At 45.5% G+C, this 23,701-nt stretch overlaps 1 protein-coding gene across 7 annotated transcripts in view; it reads right to left on the bottom strand.

Annotated features, from left to right (window-relative positions):
• Positions 1 to 23,701, bottom strand: part of ACOXL (acyl-CoA oxidase like) — a 346,408-nt gene that overhangs the window by 217,511 nt on the left and 105,196 nt on the right. For all 7 annotated transcript variants that reach the window (XM_082743347.1, XM_082743348.1, XM_082743346.1 and 4 more), the window contains one exon: positions 18,407 to 18,441. In XM_082743347.1, coding sequence (XP_082599473.1) covers positions 18,407 to 18,441 — 35 coding nt within the window. The remainder of the gene's footprint in view (positions 1 to 18,406; positions 18,442 to 23,701) is intronic.

Genomic DNA, 23,701 nt, shown 5'->3' with positions numbered 1-23,701 from the left:
CCTTGGGGGCGATCCGCTAGGACCACACACAGGTTTTTGCACCTTGCACCAATTTTAAAACTCCATTATTCCTTCCTTTTGTACCCCCTCTGGGCTTCTCCCTACACATGGAAGCTTCCTTAACACTAACCTCTAAGTCTCAGCCAGAGCCTGGAAAGCAGCTAGCTACAGATGCCCGTTTCATAAGCAGAATCACCTTTTCATTCTCCCTCTTGATAACTCTGGCTTTCTCATCTCCAGAAAGCAGGTGAAATTCCTGTCACATGAAACTCTCAAGGTTCCACGGGGCTAAGCTTCCCAGGAAGAACCTGCTTTTCCAACTGGGCAAGTGGCCGAGAGCTTCAGACCTGCCGAAGCTTGCTTGTGAGGGACACGTGTGTCCGGGAGCCAGTGTGTGCAGACACGTGAGTGTTCTCGGTCTCCGGGGCCCGGTGATTCTACACGGGCCCCATCGCAGCTCTGACAGCCATCCCAGTGGTGCCTCCAGAACTGAGAGAGGAAAAAAAGATTCTGAGAACCCAAATCCCCTTTCACAAAGCCCGTGGAGGTGCCTTTTATGCCTCTGCCATCTGTCATCACAAAATTCACAACAGCTCCCAAGTCTCACGACACGGACATTTCTGCGGGGATCACCCAGGGCAGTACGGATGCCCTGACAGCAAAACAATGTGCAGCAAGGTGAAGACCGGTGAGAAAATCCTGCTAAACAAACAAGAAGGGTCAACGGCTCAGAGAGCAAGATCCACTTAAACCCACTAATTGGAAATAAGTCCAAGTTTTTCAGACATTACGTAGTGACAATAAGGTGCAAACACCGGATTAGTGACCTCCGTAAGACAGAGAGCTTTTGTTCCATCTTTGTAAGAGCAGAATTTCACCCTGTGTTTTGAAATTCCCATCAACGACCCTGTGTGAATTTGAAAGTTTACAATTTAACAACGTGGCCAGGGTTACATTTTGAGTTTCCCGTTCCAGGTCAAGAAGCAGAACTTATGCAGGGAAGGATGTGGGGGGAAGGGAATCAACGAAGCACCGAAAGTGGCCGGGGGAGCCATTTTCATTCTGGTTGTCCTCAGAGGTCAGCAAACCAAATGGGCACCTTAAACTGCCATCCCAACGGGAAAGGCCATGTGCATTTTCAGGCTTTGGGTTTTGTTTGTTCTTATTTGTTAAGTCAGTCTTGTCAAGCTGTATTTGTCAAGGACGTTAGTCCTAGACCAGGGGTTTTTTGTTGTTGTTGTTGTTGCTTTTTTTTGTTTTATTGTTTTAATATGCTTTTAAAATCTCATTGAGCTTTATAAAAACCCAAAGGAAAAGAAAATAAAAGGTTTCAGAAAATGCCTTATGAGCCTGGAGCCTGGTTTCGCTTGGGAATTATGAACATTTTGCAAAAATCAATATTGAAACAAAGCCATTAAAAAAGAAACATCTTGTTACTCATAGAAGCCCTTGTAGAATTTACTGTGGGCTATGATTCAACAGAGCGACACTCACTCCCAGGGTCTCCCCTACCTCGGGGAACACGGGAGCACCCAAGTAAAAGAGGGACATTTTCATCAACCAGCTCCATGGGTGGCCCCCAAGATGGAGAAGGGGCCAGCAGCCACTTCCTTGGTATTCTTTGCTTTGGTCTCTGTGAAGCCCTGGGCTTACACAGAATCACCCAGCTACAGAGTGGAGGACCTACTGTCTTTGTCTCTCTAAAGCTCCTGGTCTCTGCAGGGCAGACCTGTGTGGGGTTCTGGTCCAGAAGGAAGGCTCTTAGATACTCCCAGCATTCTATCTTTGCACGAAGATCCATGACCTTGAGTTAAAAATCCGGTGATGCATTCCAAAGACGTGTGAGCAAGCTGGGGACACCAAGCCATGTCTCAGCCTGGGCCACACTCAGAATGGCCCTCCCGAAGAGGTCTGGGTAACTAAGGTGATACACAGACATGTCAGCTGCCGCAGAGGTGGTGAGGGAACTTCTCCTAGGAAAGCCTTTAGACAAAAATACAAAGTGGCTGTTCTGGTGACCACAGAAAGGAAAGTTGGTAGCAATGGACAAAAGAGCAAAGTGCGAAACCAATGTTGCAGAATCACAAATAGGAAGTCAGAAGGGGAAGATGGGATTGGGGGCCGGGCAGGTTGTATGAACTGGGGTTGAGGTTACTGGAACATCCCATGGCCAAAGCAAGACTTCCCCAGGATTCCAGAAGCTGCTTCTTCTCTTCCTTCCTTGGGGAGACAAAGGGGCGCCTGGGGAGACCTAGCATGGAATGACAGGTCAGGAACCTCGGATGCCACCCTCAGATGCAAGGTGAGCTTCACACATGCCTTTGCCTGAGGTGCCGCTGAGCACCAAGACCGGATAAGCATATACCTATTGACAAATAAGACCTCAGTCCAGTCATGCAAGCCTCCTGTTTGCAGAGCACCCTAAAATCAGATTTCACAGGTTGGAAATGGAATCATTCCGGCCAAGCCCCTGGCCATGTGCAGCATCAGAGGTCAACGGCAGCTGGGTTTCCTCTTCCCTGCTCCCTGGGCGCCCAGTTGGTTTTCCTCCTTCCCCTTCCTCCAGGTGCGTTCCTGCCACAGCCTGCCCAGAAAGTCTTCCTTTCACAGCGTTCTGATGAATAGATTGTCTGTGTTTTCTTTTGCATTCTTTTTAATGGCCTGGACTGTGCTCCAGCGACCCAGCTGTGCATGTCAAATAAAATGTATTGGGGTCGGATAGATTCTCACATAGCACTGAAATGCACAGCGCGTGAAACAAAGGGCACCCAACCACAACATGCACATTCTAGAAAGCTCCGCTAAGAACTGTAACTGCTACAAAAGCCACCGAACTACACAAGTACCAGCTCAAATGGCATCATTTCTTATCATTACTCCATTCTCCTTCTTTTCTTTTTAAGATTCTTTTTTCAGATCTAGTTATGCAAAAGACTTCTGCTTTTAATCACTGTGCAAAAACTAACATTTTACAAAGCCCGGGCAGATAAAATCAGCTCAGGTTGGGTATCTACTGCACACGAAGCTATAACTGATTCAGCTTTGCAATCTGACCTTTAGCTGTTGGGTAGAAATGGAGAAGCGTATTTAGAGAAATGGTGAATTTATTTTTATATTATATACAATGGTACCGCCCCTCGTGAAGCATGTGAACTCTCGTCAAAGGAGCAAATGTTTAAAAACTGAAGGAAAATAAGAAGGCAGGCTTCCTGTTTCATACACACAGAGGAAGGGGGTCTTTTAAACCTGTCATAAAACAGGTGGGCTCGAGAAATACAGAAAAGGGTGCATGGAAATATACTTACTGCCACTGTGATATTTTAAGGAAATAACATTTGTATTTTGTTCCATAACTAAATGAAATCAGCTGAAGCCATAGGGAAAGTACATGTGTTTACACCCAGCCCGGTGTCAGCTTGTTGCATCTGACTTTCTGTTCTGGTTAAAAACATCTCTTTCTTCAGCCTGCTGTTGAATATACCCTCACAGCTGAGGACAGATGTGGCTAGCAATGCTTGTGAAACAAATGCCAAGCAGCAGACCGCTACCACAGGCTCACGCACCTGCAGGTGACATCACCAGGCTCTATCTTACCCCAGAAATCTATTAACATGCAGAAACAGGTGTCATCAAACCAAAACCCACTCTTAGAAAGCATTCACCTCCTCTGCCTGAGAGTGGAAATGACAAACGAGATGCCGAACTTCCATTCACCTTCCATGTGTGACTAAGAGGGCAGGGAGCAGCACCTCCCCCCAAGCCCCCACCCGAATCTCGCAGGACACCTGTTCTCAGACATCCCAAGGATTCCAGATGCAGCCAGAACAAAAGCGCTGGAAGAAACCCTGCTCCCTGAATGGTGCATTTTCCTTTGTTTGGGGAGTTTAGTCTTTTCTCTTTAGTAAAAAGTAGTTGACACCAGATTGGGTCTTTGCTGATATCTTATCCCTGAAATGGGAGTTTCTCTTTGGACCTGTAACCAGGCATAGAGAAGGTACTAAATATATGTTTGGAGACATTAAAAAAATTATATACCTGGGATATTTTTAAATTACTTCAACAGGAGGTGAACAGCAATATAAAAATAAACTAAAATTGTCAAACTGTTGATAGCTGTAGAAACCAGGAGATGAGTAACTGGGAATCCACTATGCTATTTCTCCTTGTGCTTGAAATTTTCCATAATCGATTCAATTTTAAAATACGTAGTAGCATTTCCAGTTGCTGGGGCAACTCTTCCTCCCTTCTCCTTAGTAACAGAATCCCAGTTTTGTTCATGGAGTTCACCCTCTCCTCTGGAGCTACTGTGCTTCACTGAGCCAATCACAGTCACCCCATCCTCCTGGCCACAGGAGGATGAACAGATGGTTCATGTGACCAATAAAAGAAGAGGGTAAGTCTCTTGAAAGGTTTCTGGGGAAAAAAAAGTTACTATGCTGCTACAAAGTGGCATATAGGAAGAGATGAGTCTTCTTCTTTTGCTAAAATTTGTTGCATCTGCATGTGACAGCAAGAACTTCAGCAGCCATTTTGTGACCATGAGGGATTCAGCCAAAGACAAAACCAATTTGCTGAGGGTTGCAGAGAAGAAAGATCAAAGCAACCCTGGTCTTTGAGGATGTCACTAAGTTACTGAAATAACCACCCTGAAACTACCTCACTTCAGGAATCATTAAGTGAGAAAACAACCCACTTACTGTTTAAAACAGTTGAGCCAGGGTTTCCTGTTACTCATAGCTAAAGGCATCCTACTTGATACAAAATAACTATTCAATGAATGAAGGAAAGAATGGATGAAGACAGATGTATGGGGAGAATTACAAGTCTTAGTGGCATTATTTGAGTCTAAGTAAAGTCAGTGTTGTTGTAATCCCAACTAAGAGTTGAGATTTACATTCCGTTTCCCCTTAGTACACAGGATCATCTCTCTTATTTCATAGCACACGTTGTGTATTTCATTTCTCTGGCAACCAATCAGATACTTCCTGGTATCTTCTCCTGTAAAGTTGCTCTTTGATTTGTTTGGAGCGTTTCCTTAAATGTCACCTGATATTCATAACTATGTCTAGGCCAGTGGGGGCTCCCAGTATACTGGAAAGAACATGGTCTTCATTAAGTGGCTCTTGGGTCTTGGACAAATCCCTCAACCTTCTGAGCTTTAATGTCCTTATCTACAAGACAGAATTAGTAAAGCCCATCCCAGGGGCTGAGAGAATTAAATGGGGAAGCATGCAGCGAATCATCTAAAGCATGGCACAATGCCATTTCATCCACAGCAAGACTAGTTTTAAGGTCAAGGGTAACTGTTGGTAACTGGCAGAATCCCTGTTTTATTCTTCTACCCTTGTTTTCACGTATAAAAAAAAATTCCCTCTTTATGAGCAGTTTCATTTCCAACATCTAACATATTTTTTCATCACAGAGGACAGGTGATGAAAAAGAAGATCTAGAGACACCTAGGTGGCTCAGTTGGTTGAGTGTCCAACTCTGCACTTCGGCTCAGGTTGTGATCTCAGGGTCCTGGGATTGAGCTTTGGGTCAGGCTCTTCACTCAGTGGGGAGTCTGCTTGAGATTCTCTCTCTCCTTCTGTCCCCCCACCATTAAAAATGCATAAATAAATCTTAAAAATAAACAAATAAATAAAAGATTGAATCACTATGATGTACATCTGAAATTCATAGATTATTGTGTGTCAATTAACTTCAACAAAAAACTGTTCTGGAAATAAATAGTGGTGATGGTGGCATGACATTGTGAATGTACTAAACAACACTGAATTTTACACTTTAAAATAGTTAAAATAGTGAATTTCATGTGCTTCTTACCAAAATAAAATATAACTTAAAATTTTTATTAAAAAAAAAGCCCTTGTGGTTTCCTTCTAAACACTAAGGGCTCCTTGGGGGTCAGTCAACTATCTCAAATGGGAGAGAATTTCTTGGAACACATTGGTAGCTTTCCCCCCTCACTCCACTGAGGCCTGGCCATCAGGTGTGAAGGACTAGGGGTGGGGGCAGACTGAACAGAGAGCAGTGGGACAAGAACCACTGCCTCCCTCCTCTTTCTCAAGCAAAGATATGAAAACTCAGAAAATTCTGGTCCCTCCTGGATTATCACTTGAGATGGGCCCCCTTTCCCCTGGGGTTGAGTGGGCACTTTCCAGGGTTTGTGTTTCTGGGCTCATGACTGAGCCACCCAGGCATCCCTTCAGTAAATGTATTTTAAACAGAAGTCTTCCATCAGTATTAATTGTCCCTCCCAGCCCAAATATCATTTAATTGCTCTCCCACCGGGCCCTAGCCCCTGTGAGCGACCAGAAAACAAGCACTCCTCTCTGGGGCTGAGTCCATATCAGAGCTGTAAGCCATGTGAAATCATCCCTGGGACTCCCAGTGGGGTTGGTGACGTGTTTTAGGAAACATGTCTTCTGTTGGGTGTCAGAGGTGTGACTTTAAACCCCCACACCTACTAGGTGTAAAACCATCACCTCCTGCCTCCTTCGTGAAGATACAGTTAGTCTCTGCCTGGACAGTCACAAACAGCCACAGATGGGAGGGGGGCTAGAATCGGTACTGGCAACGCTAAGCATATCCTCCACCTGCCCTCTGCCTGCCAGGCTCCTCTTCCTCCTCCAGGAGTTGCCTCTAGCCTATCCCATGGAGCCTGGCATGGCCGACGACACACACCCCCAAACACACACACACACACACACACACATTCATACGTTCATGCCTCACTACATCAAACACTTCCTTTATCACCCTTACCAACCAGGATTCCCACCCGAGTCACCAGAGGCAGACACGGTGGGCTTTCACCTTCATCAACTCATGGTAGATACTCAATAAATGCTAGTTAGATGAACAAATGAATTTATATTCAACTGGAATTTTTTTAATGTCCTGGATCGTCTTTCTTCTTCATTTTAAGATTGTATAAAGAAGAAGAGGTGAGAAGACTGGAAATAGGACAGTCAAGATAAAATAATCAATTGTCTTCCGATTAGCTGTCACACCTTGTGGCTTATCAACAGGGCAGAGCCCTCCCATGTGTCTTCAATGACAGCCAAACTAGAGGTAGAAGAGGGCTGGCTCCAGAGAGTGATAAATGAGCCTAATTGTTGATTGGTACTTCTCTACCGTTGCATGGACAACCTTAAGTGCATTCTGGGTGACAGACCATTTAAGAGAGGCTACCATTCTCTCCCGCCCATTAGCATGATTAATTGAAAGCTGATTTGATTTCTGTGCTTAAGCAAAGAGACAAATGAAAGAGGACAAAGAGGTTTTCAGGGGAGTATTTTGTCAACACAAAAGCCAACATAGCATGTGAGCCTCTTAATAACGGATTTGATTCAATCTCTGCTGACTGAACACATGGTACCTCCCAGGCCCTGAAGATCGAAAGAGGAATAAACACCACGCTGACCTTGAGAAGCTCGGTTAAGGGCATAGTTTCTCTGCCCTAGGATGAGTCACATTTGGGGCAGGATCATTCTTGTGGCGGTGAGGGGCTCTTCTAGATGCATTACACAGCATCTCTGGCCTCCCCTCACTGGGTGCCAGGAGTACCCCCCCTCCAAGTTGGGACAACCAAATACATCATCAAATGTTCCCCACTTGAGAGCTCTTGGTCTAGGAGGAGTATAAATCAATAGCCCCACGATATACCACCAGGTAAGAGGCCAACGCAGTTGGGAATATGGACAGAGGAGCAATTCGTTCTGAGGAGGACTGCTATGGACATCTGTGGAAGCCTACACGTGAGGATATAAACGGGGCTCCGTCTGGGCCACTGACAGCCCCACCACCTCCATCCACCACAAACTCTATGGAGGAAGCTGTCTTGTAGAAACAAATGGGCCACTGTGATAAGCAGTCACATGTATGTTAGAAAAGACTCACGAGTATAAATTTACACATTTCCTTCTCTACTTGGTACTTGAGGCTCTACCAACCTCAGCAGGAAACCAAATCTAAGTGATAAGGTACCTCAGGAAAAAGAAAAAAGAGCTACCTTGCTCAATTCCTTTCCCATTGGGCCCACAGTGGAGGGCATACATGCCATCCCCTTCCGGAGACCCCTCAGGTCCTCCACAGGCCCAGTCCTCTGTGTACAGAATGTTCCCGATGCATAGATAGTTTGAGCCACATAAGAGGCCAAAATGCCTTTTGTACAGGAAAAAATGACCTTTAAATGAGGCGCCCTGGTGACTGGAAGGAAGTAGATCTAGAATTTTCTGTGGCTAGTTTAACAGAGCCTCAGGAATACGTCTTGCCAACATAATTACATTAAAACTTGAGAAACATTCTTCAGGAAGAGGGATTGTAGAACTTTAAGCCAAGCTTGCAGGTAAAGCCATAGAAAATCAGGCCGTGAACCAGTCCCCCCAACACATCAGGCTGATTGAAGGACCTCTCTGTCATCTCCCGCTTAACAGAAACATGACCAGGGCCTGAGTAAACTCTCCTCCAAAATGGGTGATAACTGACTGCTTGGTCACTATAGGTGATCTGCTAGACCAGGGCATTATGGTACCAGTCAAGGGAATACAGAGAAGGAGCCTGCACTTCCCCCCACCCAGCCTGGCTGTCATAAACACCAGCCTAGACAGCGGTCTGCGAACTGCCTCCCCTGGGTCCTGGAAGAATGGCAGCTCCTTTCTGCACAGTGAGGAGTGTGCTGCTGGAAGAATCTTCCTCCAGGCTGCTTTCCCTGTCTGTCCTTAGCCCCAGGGCTCTGGACTACAGCCCATTCACTAGGTGCCTGGGGCCCTGCCCCCTGTCCAGTGCTCAGCAGCAATCAACCAAGTGGGAGTTGGGGTGACACCTGCCGCATTCGCCTCAGCAGCCAGGATGGAGGGGGAGGCGGCGTTGGGGAGGAAGGCAGAGATGCTTTCTCACTACTCTCTCACTGGTGAGATCTGGAAACAGCTGCACCCCATTCCCTGGGTCTCCAGGGAGAGACCAGCCAGTCGATGTGTTTTCCAGATGGATGAGATGAGCAATGCCTCCTGGAACGTGACCTCCAGCACCAGCACTGGGGACCTCAGCTCCACGGAGGGGGGAAAGCCAAGCCCAACATGTCATCCCAGTGCCCCCTGCGGGCTCAGTGAACCACAGTATGGGGGGCCGGCTCTGGCAACCCCCTGCAGCCCCTCTAATTCCCCCCACCCCCGCAGCAACGTAGTGGGTAAAGAATAAGGTCAAACCCAACGCCTCAGGCTGAACTACCCCCACCAAAGCTCCTCGCTTGAGCGCCTTTCAATCTGACAAGTCCACGGCTGACCAAAGTCCTGACTGCACCTGTGAACTCGTTCACATGGAAAGCCTTAGAAAGACCAGCAAATTAACCTGCACGCTGTTTCACACCTAACAGCTTATGGTCACTGAGAACAATCAAGTGAGCAAAACTATGAAACCGACGCCTCACCCTGGGCATACCAAACACAAGGTAATTCCATACTCAGAAGCACTTGGACATGGGACCATTAACGTGGCCTCAGACAGGGTGGTCTTGCTCAAGAGTGGCCCAGGCTGTCTCCAACCTTAGCTCTCTTTCATTCAAGTTCACTGAGGTTTAATTCACTTACAGTAAAATTCACCTGCTTCTGGTGTTACAGTTCTATGAGTCTGGAAAAAATATACAGTCATGGAACCCTCATAATCAAGATTCAGACTACGTCGGTCACTGCCCCCTCCCCTCAAATTCCTCATGCCACTTTCTAGTTAGCCCCTCCCCTCCCCGCCTTTCTTCCCGTACTTTTCCCTTTCCCAGAATGCCACGTAAATGGAATCTTAGAGCATATGCACATTGGAGTCTGGCTTCCTCCATTCAACATGATGCCTTTTTTTTTTTTAAGATTTTATTTATTTATTTGACAGAGAGAGAGATCACAAGTAGGCAGAGAGGCAGGCAGAGAGAGAGGAGGAAGTAGGCTCCCCACTGAGCAGAGAGCCCTATGCGGGGCTCGATCCCAGGACCCTGAGATCACAACCTGAGCCGAAGGCAGAGGCTTTAACCTGCTGAGCCACCCAGGTGCCCCACATGATGCCTTTTAATTGCCGAATAATATTTCACTGCGCAGACGGGCCACAGTCTGTTTATCCACTTCCCAGGCAAAGGGGCACTGGAGATCGTTTTCACTTTCGGGCTGTTGTGGACAGAGCCGCTATGCACATTTGCATAAAGTCTTTGCATGGGCACATGTTTCCATTTGTGTCAGTACTACTGGGGAGTGGAGTCACTGGGTCCCATAGTAAGGTGACGTTTAATATTGTAAGAAATTATCAAAGTGGGCACACCATTTTACTTTCCCACCAACAGTGCAGGAGAGTTGGAATTACTCCGTATCTTCATCAATACTTCATACTGTATTGTCAGGATTTTGTGGTTTTGTGTTTTGTTGTTTGGGGGGATTTTTTTTTTTTCTTTTGGGTGTGTGTGTGTTTAAGCCATTCTGATTCATGTGTAATAGAATCTCATTGTGGTCTTAATTTGCATTTCCTTAATGACTAATGATGCTGAGCACCTCCTCATGTGCTTATTTGCCATCTCTAGCGCCTCTTCTGCCATCTCATTTGTGTCTTTTCTTTGGTAAAGTGTCAGTTCAAGAGGTTATTTTTTTTTTGCCCAGGTATTAAATTGCTTTCTTCTTAAACGTCTGTAAGAGTTCTACACATATTCTGGATACAAGTCCTTTATCAGATATGTGTTTTGAAAATATTTTCTCCTGGTTTGTGGCTTGTAGTTTCTAGGCAGTGGTTTTCACAGAGCAGATGTTTTTAATTTTGAAAAAATCCATTTTACCAACTTTTTCTTTCATAGTTTATGCTCTTTGTGTTCAAAGCTATCTTTGTCTTGCCCAAGGTCACGAAGATCTGTAGCTATGTTTTCTTCTATAAAGTTTTCAGGTTTAGATTTTATTGTGGGCACCTGATCCATTTCTGTTCATAGCTGTATCTGCTGTAAAAGTAAGGGTTGAGGGTTTGGGGTATTTTTCTTTAAAGGGTGTTCAATTGTTCCAGTACCATTTATATCCTTTCTCCCTTGAATTCCCTTGGTGCTTCTGTTGAAAATCAACTGATCATGAATGTGTGGGTCTGCTTCTAGACTCTTTATTCTGTTCAACTAACCTATCTGTCCTTTTACCAGCACCAGACTGTCTTGATTCCTGTAACTCTATAGTAAGTCTTTTTTTTTTTTAAAGATTTTATTTATTTATTCAACAGACAGAGATCGCAAGTAGGCAGAGAGGCAGGCAGAGAGAGAGAGAGAGAGGAAGAAGCAGGCTCCCTGCTAAGCAGAGAGCTCAATGTGGGGCTCGATCCCAGGACTCTGGGATCATGACCTGAGCCGAAGGCAGAGGCTTTAAGCCACTGAGCCACCCAGGCGCCCCCTGTAACTCTATAGTAAGTCTTAAAGTCAGGTAGTATAAGGCTTTCAACTCTCCCAATTGCTTTGGCTAATCCAGGTCTTTTGCCTTTACATATATATGTTTTAATTAGCTTGTCATTCTTTGAATTACCTTATCATTGGGCAAAATATTTACATGTATGTTTCTTCATTTGAAAGAGGGTTTTGTCAAATCTCTGGACCAATTTAAGTTGGGTGTCTATCCTTTTGAAAGTAAGGGAGTGGTCATTCTTCAAAGATACCATAAAAGAAAGACTAACCGGTTCCTTCTAAACTCACCCACACAGAATGGCTTTGCCAAACGGCCTTGGTTCTAAGTGCTGGGTTGTGGAATCCACATGTTCTGATGTGCGAGGGAAACAAGAATGCAGTCTGCCTTTCCAACCTGCTCCCTGATATAGAAAGGAAAAGACACAAAGTTGAGGTCAGCTCTGAGCCCTAACAACAGAAAGGAGCGTAGTTCCTTGACAAATTTTTGAAAATGAGGCGACCTCTTTTCCACCCAAGGGGCCACTGGAGGAGTAGGAGTTCATTAATGCAGAAGAGAAGAGGGAAGTTAATTCTTCAGAGGAAATAGCAAGAGCCAGGGGTAGAGTAGGCAAGAAGCTCAGGGCTGCAAAATTTGAGGAGACAGGGTTGGAGATAAAGTCTAGGATCAGAATTCTGCTCCCTGAGCACAGAAGCCCATGGAAGCTTTTGAGTGGGAGGGACATAATCAGATCTGTATTTGAGAAAGATCTTCATACTGGCAGGCAAAATATCCTCCCAGAGGTCATCCTGTGGGCGTGGCATCAGACATGTGGTAAGCAGGTTTGACTGGGGAAATGGCAGAAAGCCTGGACCGGAATGTCTTTGGAGAATAAGGCCACCAAATTAAAAATCAGACAAGGGATTAAAGGGGATGGGAGAGGCACAGGAAGGCGCATTCACATATGCCTTACTCCCCTGGACCCTGAACAGCACACACCACCACTCTCCAGGCATATCCACAGCCCCAGGCAGAGCCGTGCTATAAGAGGTCAACAAGATATCTGCAGGGTTGGAGGACCTCACCGAGTCTGGTCATATAATTCAGATACTCTGTGACTATTCATATTCTGTTCCTCAGGGGCAATATTTTGTGTTAAGGTTATCTTAAAAATGCAACCTTCCAAAAGATGGCTTGATTTTAAGATTATGCCACTGGGGTTGAATAAATTTCTTGGCAACCCTGTGTATAAATCTGGTCAGGGCCTCACTGTGAAGTCTGAAACAGAGACAGATGGAACAGTCGGCCAGAAAGCCCCAGTGACAGAAACAACTATTCCCTGGAAAGGGTTGTGGGGGGTAGGGGTGGGAGCAGAAAGGCATCTTTGTTTATTTTTACAAAATTTGGAGAACAACAGTGTCCCCCAGCTGTCTCCACAAGATCAAACCTGCTCCAAATGGGAGTTGCTAGGTATTTGCCAACACTTGAAATCAAAGTCCGATAGGCCTGGTGGCCCTGTTTCTTGTCTTTCCCTCCCTTTGTATTTCAAGATGACAATTTCATTTGTTCATTGATGCAGTCTGTCCGTTCAATAAGCATTCTGATTCATCTATGAACTTCAAACTCCACTTCTAATCTAAATCAGAATACAAAAGTACATGACCCCTTCACTTCTTGCTAGGCCCTGTGGCTCATTCAAAGCAAATACCTGAAGGCAGTCTCAGAATGACATTTAATCATGCAGTCTGCATTTTCTGTGTAAGGCCATGCCCTCCGAAGTCCAACTTAGGGATCGTCAAACTGTCAACTCGCCCAGTTCTCTGGGACTGATCACACACAAGCTCCCCAATTCTCCCTTCCCCTCGTCAGCCCTCAGGGAACAACAAAGCCTATTAGGGGGTTGGTAACTGTAACTCCAATATTAGGGTTAGGGCACAGGTCTGGGGCAGGGTACCAAATTTGGCCTTTGTTAGGCCTTATACGAAACATAGAAAAAGTCAGTTGTGAAAAAGACATATCTTTAGTCGTCATCTAAAAGTCAAGCCTCTGTGAACTTCCATTTTTAACTGTAACAGAGCCAAGTGGAAAATTTGCTTCTCTCCTCATTTATTAAAGAAGGACAAGGAACAGAAACAAAAAAGAAAAGAATTCTGTCGGGGGCTAGTTCGCCACTCTCCCACCCAGTGTCCATGGGCTGTTCTTTAGAAACATGGACACAGGGGCCGTGTGCAAAACTGCCACGCTCTTGACTCACGTGGCCTCTCTGCTGTGCCAGAGAAGCAAGAGCCAAAGGTAAGATGACCACTTCTGAGCCACTTCGTCTGTGCCTGGGAGCTCCCACCAGGAGGGAGCAGGCTTCTCCGGGCTGCTGCACAGTGACAGACAGGAAGAACGTCTAAACACTCTTTCAGACTTATAGAAAAAGAAAAAAACAAAACACCCACACAGTGGGGAACAATTTCCCCACTGTGTGGGTGGTGGGGCCCCAAGAGCTGTTATCTGCAAAGGGCACTTCTGGGGGTTACCCAGCTGTCACCACTGTGTGGATTCCACTCGAAAACCTCAAGCCAACCCGGGGGGGAATGAACATCAAGAGATGATTTTTCCACTCTGTGAAAATGACTTGACTGTACAGACATAAATTAAGACTCCATGATCATAAATGAAATATGTGCAGGACCTGTCATAAGATGCACGGTCGGTCACAGCTGATGCTCCTGCTTGCCTGGCACATCTACAGTCAAAGTATGACTCTGTCATTCTCCACTTCCTGACCTTTGAGCACCTGATCCCATATGATGTCTTTCTCTCCCTCCCTCCCTCCCTCTCTCTCTCTCTCTCTCTCTCTCTCTCTCACACACACACACACACACACACTCTCCTATACCATACTACCAGGTCTGGCATTACTGGTCTAGCAGGAGTAGAAGCTGAACCAGCAAGTCTGAGGGCAGAGGTGGGAGTCATTGAGGTAAACCTGTGTTAGTACAGGAATGGAGGGGAGGGATGTTGTAGCTCTGTTCATCGTAACGAGGGAGATTTGATGGCTGGAGCAAAAATGCGGGTGTATAAAAACAATACCAGGCATCCTTTGGGCCTTAAGTCCCTCTTTTGCCACACAAAGTTTCCCCTGTTCCAAGCTGCTCTGCCCCATGTGTCTATGGCAGCCTAAGAGGTACTACCTGCCCACCGAGTTTGTAGAATTAAGCGATTCCTCTCCTCCTTTGCATAAGTCCCTCCAACCCACCCCTAAGTGAACCCATCTTCCCAATACTGCCATCTGGAGCCACATTCACTTCCCCCTCTCCCTTCATCCCACTTCCATCTACTACAACAATCTTGCACCATTGTTCTTGGCCTTGGCCCTCCTGTTATAATCTGGGAAATGGAGCTGGTGATTAGAACCTCAAGTCCCAACCTTGCTTCCAAAAGTATGCTAACCCACACGAAGAGGACCTTGGAAACCCTCAATTCCAGCATCTGTGTTCTGGGTAGACATCACAATAGAAATGGAAACCATTTTTCTTTCTTTTTTTTTTTTTTTTAAAGATTTTATTTATTTATTTGACAGAGAGAAATCACAAGTAGATGGAGAGGCAGGCAGAGAGAGAGAGAGGGAAGCAGGCTCCCTGCTGAGCAGAGAGCCCGATGCGGGACTCGATCCCAGGACCCCGAGATCATGACCTGAGCCGAAGGCAGCGGCCCAATCCACTGAGCTACCCAGGCGCCCTGGAAACCATTTTTCAATAGCAAGTGTGAGCCTTTCAAGGGAACCCAGAACTACATACATGTAGGACACAACCCCATCTTGAAAAGTAATCAACGGAAGAACAGTATGGCGATCCCTCAAAAACCCAAAAATACAATTACCATATGATGCAGCAATTCCACTTCTGGGTATATACCCAAAAGAATTGAAAGCAAGGTTTCAAAGAGATTTTTCTTTTTCTCTTTATTTTCAGATTTATTTATTTGAGCAAAAGAGAGAGAGTGAGAGCCCAGAAAGAGAGTGAGAAGGAGAAGCAGACACCCACTGAGCAGTGAGACCAACATGGAACTCAATCCCAGGATCCTGGGATCATGACCTGAGCTGAAGGCAGATGCTTAACCAGCCTAGCCACCCAGGCACCCCTCAAAGAGATTTTTACATGTTCATGTTTATAGCAGCATTGTTAATAATAAATAGCCAAAGGCAGGAGCAATAGACCCAAAAGTCTATTGATAGATGAAAGGATAAGCAAAAATTGATAGATATATTTATATATCTATATAGATATATATACACACACATGCAATGGGGGTATTATTCAGCCTTAAAAAGGAAGGAAATCTGACAACCACTACAACATGGATGAATCCAGAGGACATTATGCTAAGTGAAAGAAGCCAGCCACAAAAAGACAAATACTATATGATTCCACTTATCTGAGGATCCTATAGTAGTCAAATTCAGAGACAGAAAGTAGAATGGGGGTTACCAAGGGCTGGAGGCGGGGGCGGGGCAGGGATGAGGAATTAGTGTTCAGTGAGTACTGAGTTTCATTTTGGGAAGATGAAAATGTTCTAGAAATAGATGTGGTGATAGTTGGACAAGAGTGTGAATATACTTAGTATCACTGAACTGAATACCTTTTAAACCTTTTTTAAGGGTTAAAATAATAAATTTTATGTTAGGTATATTTTACTAAAAAAAGTAATCAACAGAAATATTGAAGTTTCAATTAATCTAAACAAACTAGCAGGATTTTTTTAAAGAAGAGACACAACCAGGGGCAGCTGGGTGGCTCAGTCGGTTGGGTATCTATCTACATTTGGCTTGGGTCATGATCCCAGGGTCCTGGGATCAAGTCCCGCATTGGGCTCCCTGCTAAGCAGGGAGCCTGCTCCTCCCTCTGCCTGCAGCTCCCCCTGCTTGTACTCTCTCTCCCTTTCTCTCTCTCTTCATCAAATAAATAAATAAATCTAAAAAGGAAGGAGAGGGAGGAGGAGGAGGAGTGGGAGGAGAAAGAGGAGGGGAAGGAGGAGAGGACAATGAGGAGGAGGAGGAGGACGAGGACAAGAAGATACAGCCAGAAACACACATCCTTCATCTTCCTTCTCTCTGAGGACAGAGATGGGTGACAGGGCCAGGCAGCAGGAAGGACAGAAGGGTCTCCACCAACCCAGTGAGGTGTCAGTAACCTCACATTGTGATGCCAGGTGCCTGCCCTGGCTGAGGGAGGGGTGAGCAGGAATCTTCTCCACAACATAGGCCTGAATCCCATATAAGCACAGAGGCAAAGGCACCGCCCAGCCTTCCTCAGGTCTACCCTGCTCTGCTATCTTACCTGATTCCCTGACTCGAAAAGACTAATGGTTGGCAAATGTCCCTTAGCCTCAAAAGTATTAAAAAGAAAACTCTCTTCTCAAGCTCCATATAGACTCTGAGTTTCTGCACCAGAAACTCCATGGAGCCACAGAGTAACCCTCACCATTGTGTGAATAGGCCATGATTGTTCTCTGAACCAGAGCAAGACCTTAGCTTTCTTAGGGAAGAGGCATCTTCAGTTCTCATGAAGAAACAGCCGGCTGCTTTTCTTGAGAAGGGGGACTCAGGTATGAGGAAAGTTCCACCCAAAAGGAAAAGAATGGAAAGGGCAAAATCTGCCCTCCCCTCCCCATACCCCCAACCAATATGCAGTGCACATGAGGATCCAGGACCCACTGTCCACATCAGGCTTCCCAAGGGCAGAGTCACTGTAGAGCCAGTCAGTCCAGGAGCCTGGGCTGGGCTGACAAGGGAGCAAGTGCGTCTGCAGGACACTCTGCCTGGCCGTGCCTAGCACCTGGCACACCTGCGATCTTGAAACATCAAAGAAGTCTGGGCTTCTCCGGAGCAGCATTCTCCCAAGAGTAGCCAGGAGTGTCCAGCATGAGCACTTTTCTTCCCAGACACTCATTCCCAGTTCTGAGTGCTTCTCACCCGTCCTGCCTTCTTCCTGCTCTACCCCACACAGGGCACCGATAGCTCTTCGAGGTCTCTCTGCCCACTTCGTGGCTCAAGTCACAGCTGAATGTAAATGAGTATATGCAACCTGTTGCAAGTATTTTTGGAAGGCAACCTCCTTTGAGGTAACTACGGGTTGTTTGTGGAGAGCTGGCCGGATGTTTCAAGCTGACCGGCGGATGGCAGCTGTGAACAGGTTGTGTAAGGACAGGAGGGACATAACTTGTAGCCCGCCCATGGAGACAGGATCTTTAACTAATTCAACATTTTATTTTATTTTATTTATTATTTTTTTTAAAAGATTTATTTATTTATTTATTTGACAGAGAGAAATCACAAGTAGATGGAGAGGCAGGCAGAGAGAGAGAGAGGGAAGCAGACCCCCTGCTGAGCAGAGAGCCCGATGCGGGACTCGATCCCAGGACCCTGAGATCATGACCCGAGCCGAAGGCAGCGGCTTAACCCACTGAGCCACCCAGGCGCCCTAACTAATTCAACATTTTAATACATTTTGATGAATATTAGTACAAGAAACCAACATTTTTCATAAACATGGTGCACTTGAGAAAAAGGCAGGAGTCAGGAAGCAAGACAAAAAAAATAGAGCTTTTAGCCATTCTCAAATGGACGTAAGACAAGAAGGGGGCCTCCGTGGAGGGGCCAAGGGCTTCACTAACAAGCCTTCCTCCAACTTTCTGTTTGCCTGGTCTCCACCTCTCACGCACAACACCTCTGATTCTGTTCTTATCCCTACACGGAATCCATTACCCAGGAATCACTTGTGTTCCTGCCTTACGGGGGTACATTTTTCGTTTAAAAGAAATGCACTACCTACCACCACTTTTATGTAAAAACCTTCTTCCTCCAAATAGCCAGTGATGCTCACAAATCAAGCAACTAGAACAATGCTAATTCTGTGAACTGATACCATGGGTCCAATAGTCACCAAATTAAGCTCAAAAACCCACAGACTTGAGCAAACTAAAAGCTATAAACCAGTAAAGTTGTGCCTTAAGAGAAAAAAAATTAACTTTACCTGTGGCTGTAGCGAATGGCTATCGTCAACCCAAGCTGTAATTAAAAAGAGGGGGAAAATCGATATTAAATAATATTAAGAATATGCTGAATTCACAAGAAAATTCACTTATTATGGTCCATTATTTTTTAAACATTTCCTAAAATCTCCTACTGCTTATGCTTCATAAATAACACGTTTTAATGACAGATCTTTAGTTTCATCATAGTTCTTAAAGGATAATCATATTTTGAAAGGGTCCTAGAGACACCTAAAATATCTCTTTGCATCTCTCAGAGAATTAGATGGGTGTCTCTCATCTGGCAGATCTTCCATCACAGAGCTTTTCTTTCTTTTTTTTTTCTTTTTTGCTTTTTAACCCCTTTTTTCTTTTTTCTTTACATTTTTTAAACTTAATTTTTAAATTTTTTATTGAGATGTAATTGACAAATAAATTATATATATTTAATGTATACAATGTGATGCCTTGATTTACATATGCAGGGTGAAATTATTACCATATGTTATGACATTAATTAACACATCCATCACTTTACAAAGTCACCTTTTTTTTTCTTTTTTTGGTGAGACCACTTAAGATGTACTCTCTTTGCAAATTTCAAGTATACAATACAGTATTGTTAACTATAGCCACCATGCTAGGCATTAAATCTCCAGAGTTATTCATCTTACAACTCAAAGTTTATACCCTCTGACCAACACCTCCCCATTTCCCTCACCCCCAGGCCCTGGCAACCACCATTCTACTCCCTGTTTGTATGAGCAAAACAAGGCTCTTTCAGCTCTGAGACAAAGCCATGAAAAGATGGGATTCAGTGTGTGGCTGATTCTGAGGTTTGCCATACCCGGGTCCGGGGAGGAGTTCTTTCCCTCACCCCCTGCCCCAGGAGTGCTGAGCGGAGCCCAGGCCATGAGGTGGGGGGAGACTGACCCCCTGGGCCAGAGTCTTGTCAGGCGGATCCGCACAGCCTTCACACTGATTCCATGAGCTCAAGGCCAACATATTGCGCTTCTGAGGACAGCAAAGAGATTGAGCCTTCAGTGCATGTGCAACATCAAGAAAAAGCATATACCATCACTAGACACAGTGACAAGTAGAGACCATGGTGACACCTTGGTTTCCTTTTTACTCTGTGGGGGTGGCATGGAAACCTCTCAAGCATAAGCTGGGATCAAATCATACGACACGGACCTCAGCTAGTTCGTGCAAGGTCATAGCCGATTCTGGAAGAGCCAGGCCACAAGAGTTCAACTGCTAACCATATGGGCATCAGTTATTTAGATTCTCAGAGCTTCAGTGTTTACAACTATATAATGGGAAAAGATTTTCTCATGTAAGGATTAAGCAATTTTTCTGTTTTTATGTTTATACCTGTGTGTGTATACACATGTGTGCATACTGCCTATAGAAAGGAAAAATTCCATGAATAAAAAGATTTTATTTACTTCTTTTAAGAGAGAGAGAGAGAGAGACAGAGCACTGGGTGTAGTACATAAACAATAAATCTTGGAACACTAAAACAAAATTTAATTTAATTTAAAAAAAGAGACAGAGAGTGAGCATAAGTCAGGGGGAGTGGGGGAGAAGAAAAGAGGGAGAGGGGGAGAGAAAATCCCAGCAGACACCCTGCTGAGCACAGAGTCCAACGCAGGGCTCAATCCCACAACCCCAAGATCATGCCCTGAGCTGAATTCAAGAGTTGGATGCTTAACATACTGAGCCACCCAGGCAGCCCTTCATTTTCCAAAATTTAATTTTTAAGTTAGTTCTTGGAACTAAGAAAGTATTTTGTCATGTAAAAATGATGATCAGCTTCAATCATGCCTATATAACTCTCATCAACCCACTTGTGGCTGATCTAAGGCCCTGATAGTTTAAGGAACTCACAGCAGTTAAAAATTCAAGCATCATCTGGTTCAAAGTCTACCTAAGTCTGAACCCTCACGTCACTAGCAGTTCCCCTGATGTTGGTCCCAATGGCAGCGGGGGTGGGGGTGGGGTTGGTCACTTCCACGGGGTTGTCCTGGACCCTGGATGACACAAGGGTCCCTGGGCAGTGGAAGGGTGGAAGGGGTGATGAAGAAGCAAGGAGAGGGAAAGTTAAGTAAAATCATTGGGATGAATATATTATATGTCAACTATATTTTAATTAATTTTTTTAAAAAATAAAGAAATTCCGGGGTGCTGGGTGGCTCAGTGGGTGAAGCCTCTGCCTTCGGCTCAGGTCATGATCCCCGGGTCCTGGGATTGAGCCCCGCATCAGGCTCTCTGCTCAGCAGGGAGCCTGCTTCCCCCCTTCTCCCTGCCTGCCCCTCTGCCTACTTGTGATCTCTGTCTGTCAAATAAATAAATAAAATCTTAAAAAAGAAAGAAAGAAAGTCTAACACCTCAGTCCAGCTTGACACACTGCAGAATCCCCCAGTTATTACTTGAACAGCTCAGTTCCAGAATAATTCGGCTGGGTGTTACCACCGTGCACACCCCAAATGCAGAACCGACAGGACTCAGGGGGGACAGGCTTGAATTTTACCAAAAGATTCTCTAGATGTGAAGGCATGAAATCTACAACATCAAGGTGATTTCATACCACCCTTACCTGAGTGTACTCAATTATCTGTCAGCTGAACCAGGGGTACATTTTTTTTGAAATTTAAACAAATGGAAAAGGAAGATGCCTCAGGGACAATCAAGAATTTAAAGAACAAGGAGGAAATTACTTAGGGAAGGAAATAAAAACAGAAACTGTAGCCAAAAGGTCAGGATGAGCAATTTACGATTGCACATGCCATGTAACTTTACATTTCCTGGAGTTAAAAAGTTCTGGCTTCCACTGAGGCTAATTATAAGATAATTTTACCAACCGAATATTTTGATAAGCTTTAGAGTACTGCTAAATTGGTGGCTTTTCCGCAGTTGAAAGATACGCCTTTGCTGGAGTAGGGAGAGAAAATGGGCGTGGGAGGGCCAAAAATAAGAAAAAAGCAGAGGAAGTCTTTCAGTGGTAGCTGTGCCGGTTAAAAGAGGCTGGGTGATGAATCCTCCACAGAGATGAATTTCAATGAAGCCCTCGCATTTGTCTTTTCCTGGCTTCTGAATCAAGTATGTTTTATTGTCATTTTTAAAAGGACATCTCTGTGAAGGAAGAAAGCGCAAACCAGGGAATCACAGAGACCAGCTGCTGCATTCCAGGGGCCTCTGCATGAACAGGTCGGGTAATGACATGCTAGGGAACTAGATGATTCAAACCCAGGCAAAGGGCCCGGACCTATGTGAGACCTGACTCACACAGTGGATGGGAACAGGGAACCGCACTTGTCATGCTGGAGACTGGACTTAAACTCTACACAGAATGCCCCAGATCCAGTTTGGCAGCCTGACAAGACCCCTGAACGGTGGAGAAGAGCCCTCATGGGCCTTGCCCTGAAATCCCAGATTAGAACATGCGTAGGGAGACTATGTCTCTTCTGCCTCCTCCTGCATATTATCTGACCCCAGAGAAGGCAGGGGTGGTAGAAAATCTCTGAGGTTTCTGTACCATAGCAGATATAAGACAAAGGCCACTGTGTAATCTGCTGAGAGATGGGCCAGAGATAACCTTCTACCCTGGCATTAGGAACCTAGCTAGTCAGGCCCCTCTGAGCACTTGCCGCGCTATGAAGCACCAGTAACCCGGAAATGCTTTGAACCAGTCTCGCTCCTGCCTGTGTCGGCACAGACATGCATGCAACCATGCGCCTGTGCACAATTTATAACCACTTTACACGTGTGGGCACACAGATGCACACACGTTGTGTGCCCTGAGACCCAACTCACCCATGTGTGCACACATACATTTGCATGCATGCATACCCACACCCACATACATGCACATGTACACCACTTGCGTGTGCATGTGTCCCAACAAGCATCAGTTCATATGTGCTCAGTCCATGCGCATGCTCACACAGTACTCAGATGCAGACATACACAGGCACCAGCACATATGTGCACACACACTCATACAGATGTGCACACAGGCACTGACCCACGTGCACAGAGAAGCTTCAGCATTCAGAGAGGCCCCCAGAGCCCCCCAAGACAAAGGGAGGCCTCAGACAATTGACCCTTTTGTTGCTGGTCTCAGCAGGAACCCAGAGGAGCAGGAGGAGGGAGGCCGAAGGGTTGGCCCCCTGACCCCAGCCCAGCCAGGGCTGAGGCCCTGGGGACATGGAGGTCAGCTGGAGTTTTGTGTGACTGCCCTCCCTGGAGAACAACCCCCCAGGACATACTGTAAGTCTTGCCAGAATGCACTCCACAAACTCCCATTCAGAGTCTTTTTTTTTTTTAGATTTACACAATTTGTTAATAACAAAATAAAATCACATTTTAATGGCAAGGAAAGAATAATTGAACATTTTTCAAAATCTCCACCAGCTACAAAAACCTTTTTTCCCGCTGCTTCGGCCTAAAAATGCTCCTTTTATGGAACAGCTGACTGAGGCAGCTGTTTTGTATCAAGTCTGAGAGTTTTCTATATGACCCAGGGAGCTCAGACAACAGGCAGACCTTGCTGCATTAAAGAGTAATCCGAGAATAATTTGCCATAAAACCCCCCAAAGTGCACCAGCTGTAGCCGGATACGCCCTATAAAGCACCACGAAGACTGCACGGACCTTGTAAAATAATCATAATAATTTTAGAAAACACATTTTTCAAACACCTTTAAAAAGTTTTTTTTTATTTTAAGTTGTTTTTTTTTTTTAAGATTTTATTTATTTGTCAGAGAGAGAGCGCGAGCCGAAAGTGAGCACAGGCAGACAGAGTGGAAGGCAGAGTCAGAGGGAGAAGCAGGCTCCCTGCGGAGCAAGGAGCCCGATGTGGGACTCGATCCCAGGACGCTGGGAAAAAAAGTTTTTAAGGAAAGAAATGGGTGACACTGTCTTAGGACACGCCCCTTCCATGGGCTCTCTTCCCTGTCCACAGGCTGTCACTAAGCATCTCTTTCTAATGCCCACTTAACCAGGGGTGCCTGCGTTGTTGGGAACCCCCTCCTTACAGGTCCACTGTGCTGCGTGTTTATGACGTACTGTCACACTCACAGGGCAGCTGGGGGCTGGTGAGAGGAAGAGCCCATTAAATGCTAGCCCCAAAGTGGCTCCGCTGGTGAGTGGTGATATTCCAAGTCTGGGTCCAGAACCCTCTAGACTAGGGTGATGTGCTGGCAGGGGCTATGACCAAGATCCATGCCCTTTCACAGGGTCAGCTACCAAATACCCCCAACCCGATGCTAGCACTCCTTATTCCTCAAGAAAATA

The sequence above is a fragment of the Mustela nivalis genome (assembly GCF_964662115.1).
Source record: "Mustela nivalis genome assembly, chromosome: 8".
NCBI lineage: Eukaryota > Metazoa > Chordata > Mammalia > Carnivora > Mustelidae > Mustela > Mustela nivalis.
The sequence above is the reverse complement of the archived record's forward strand: the minus strand, read 5'-3'. Positions and strand labels throughout refer to the sequence as shown.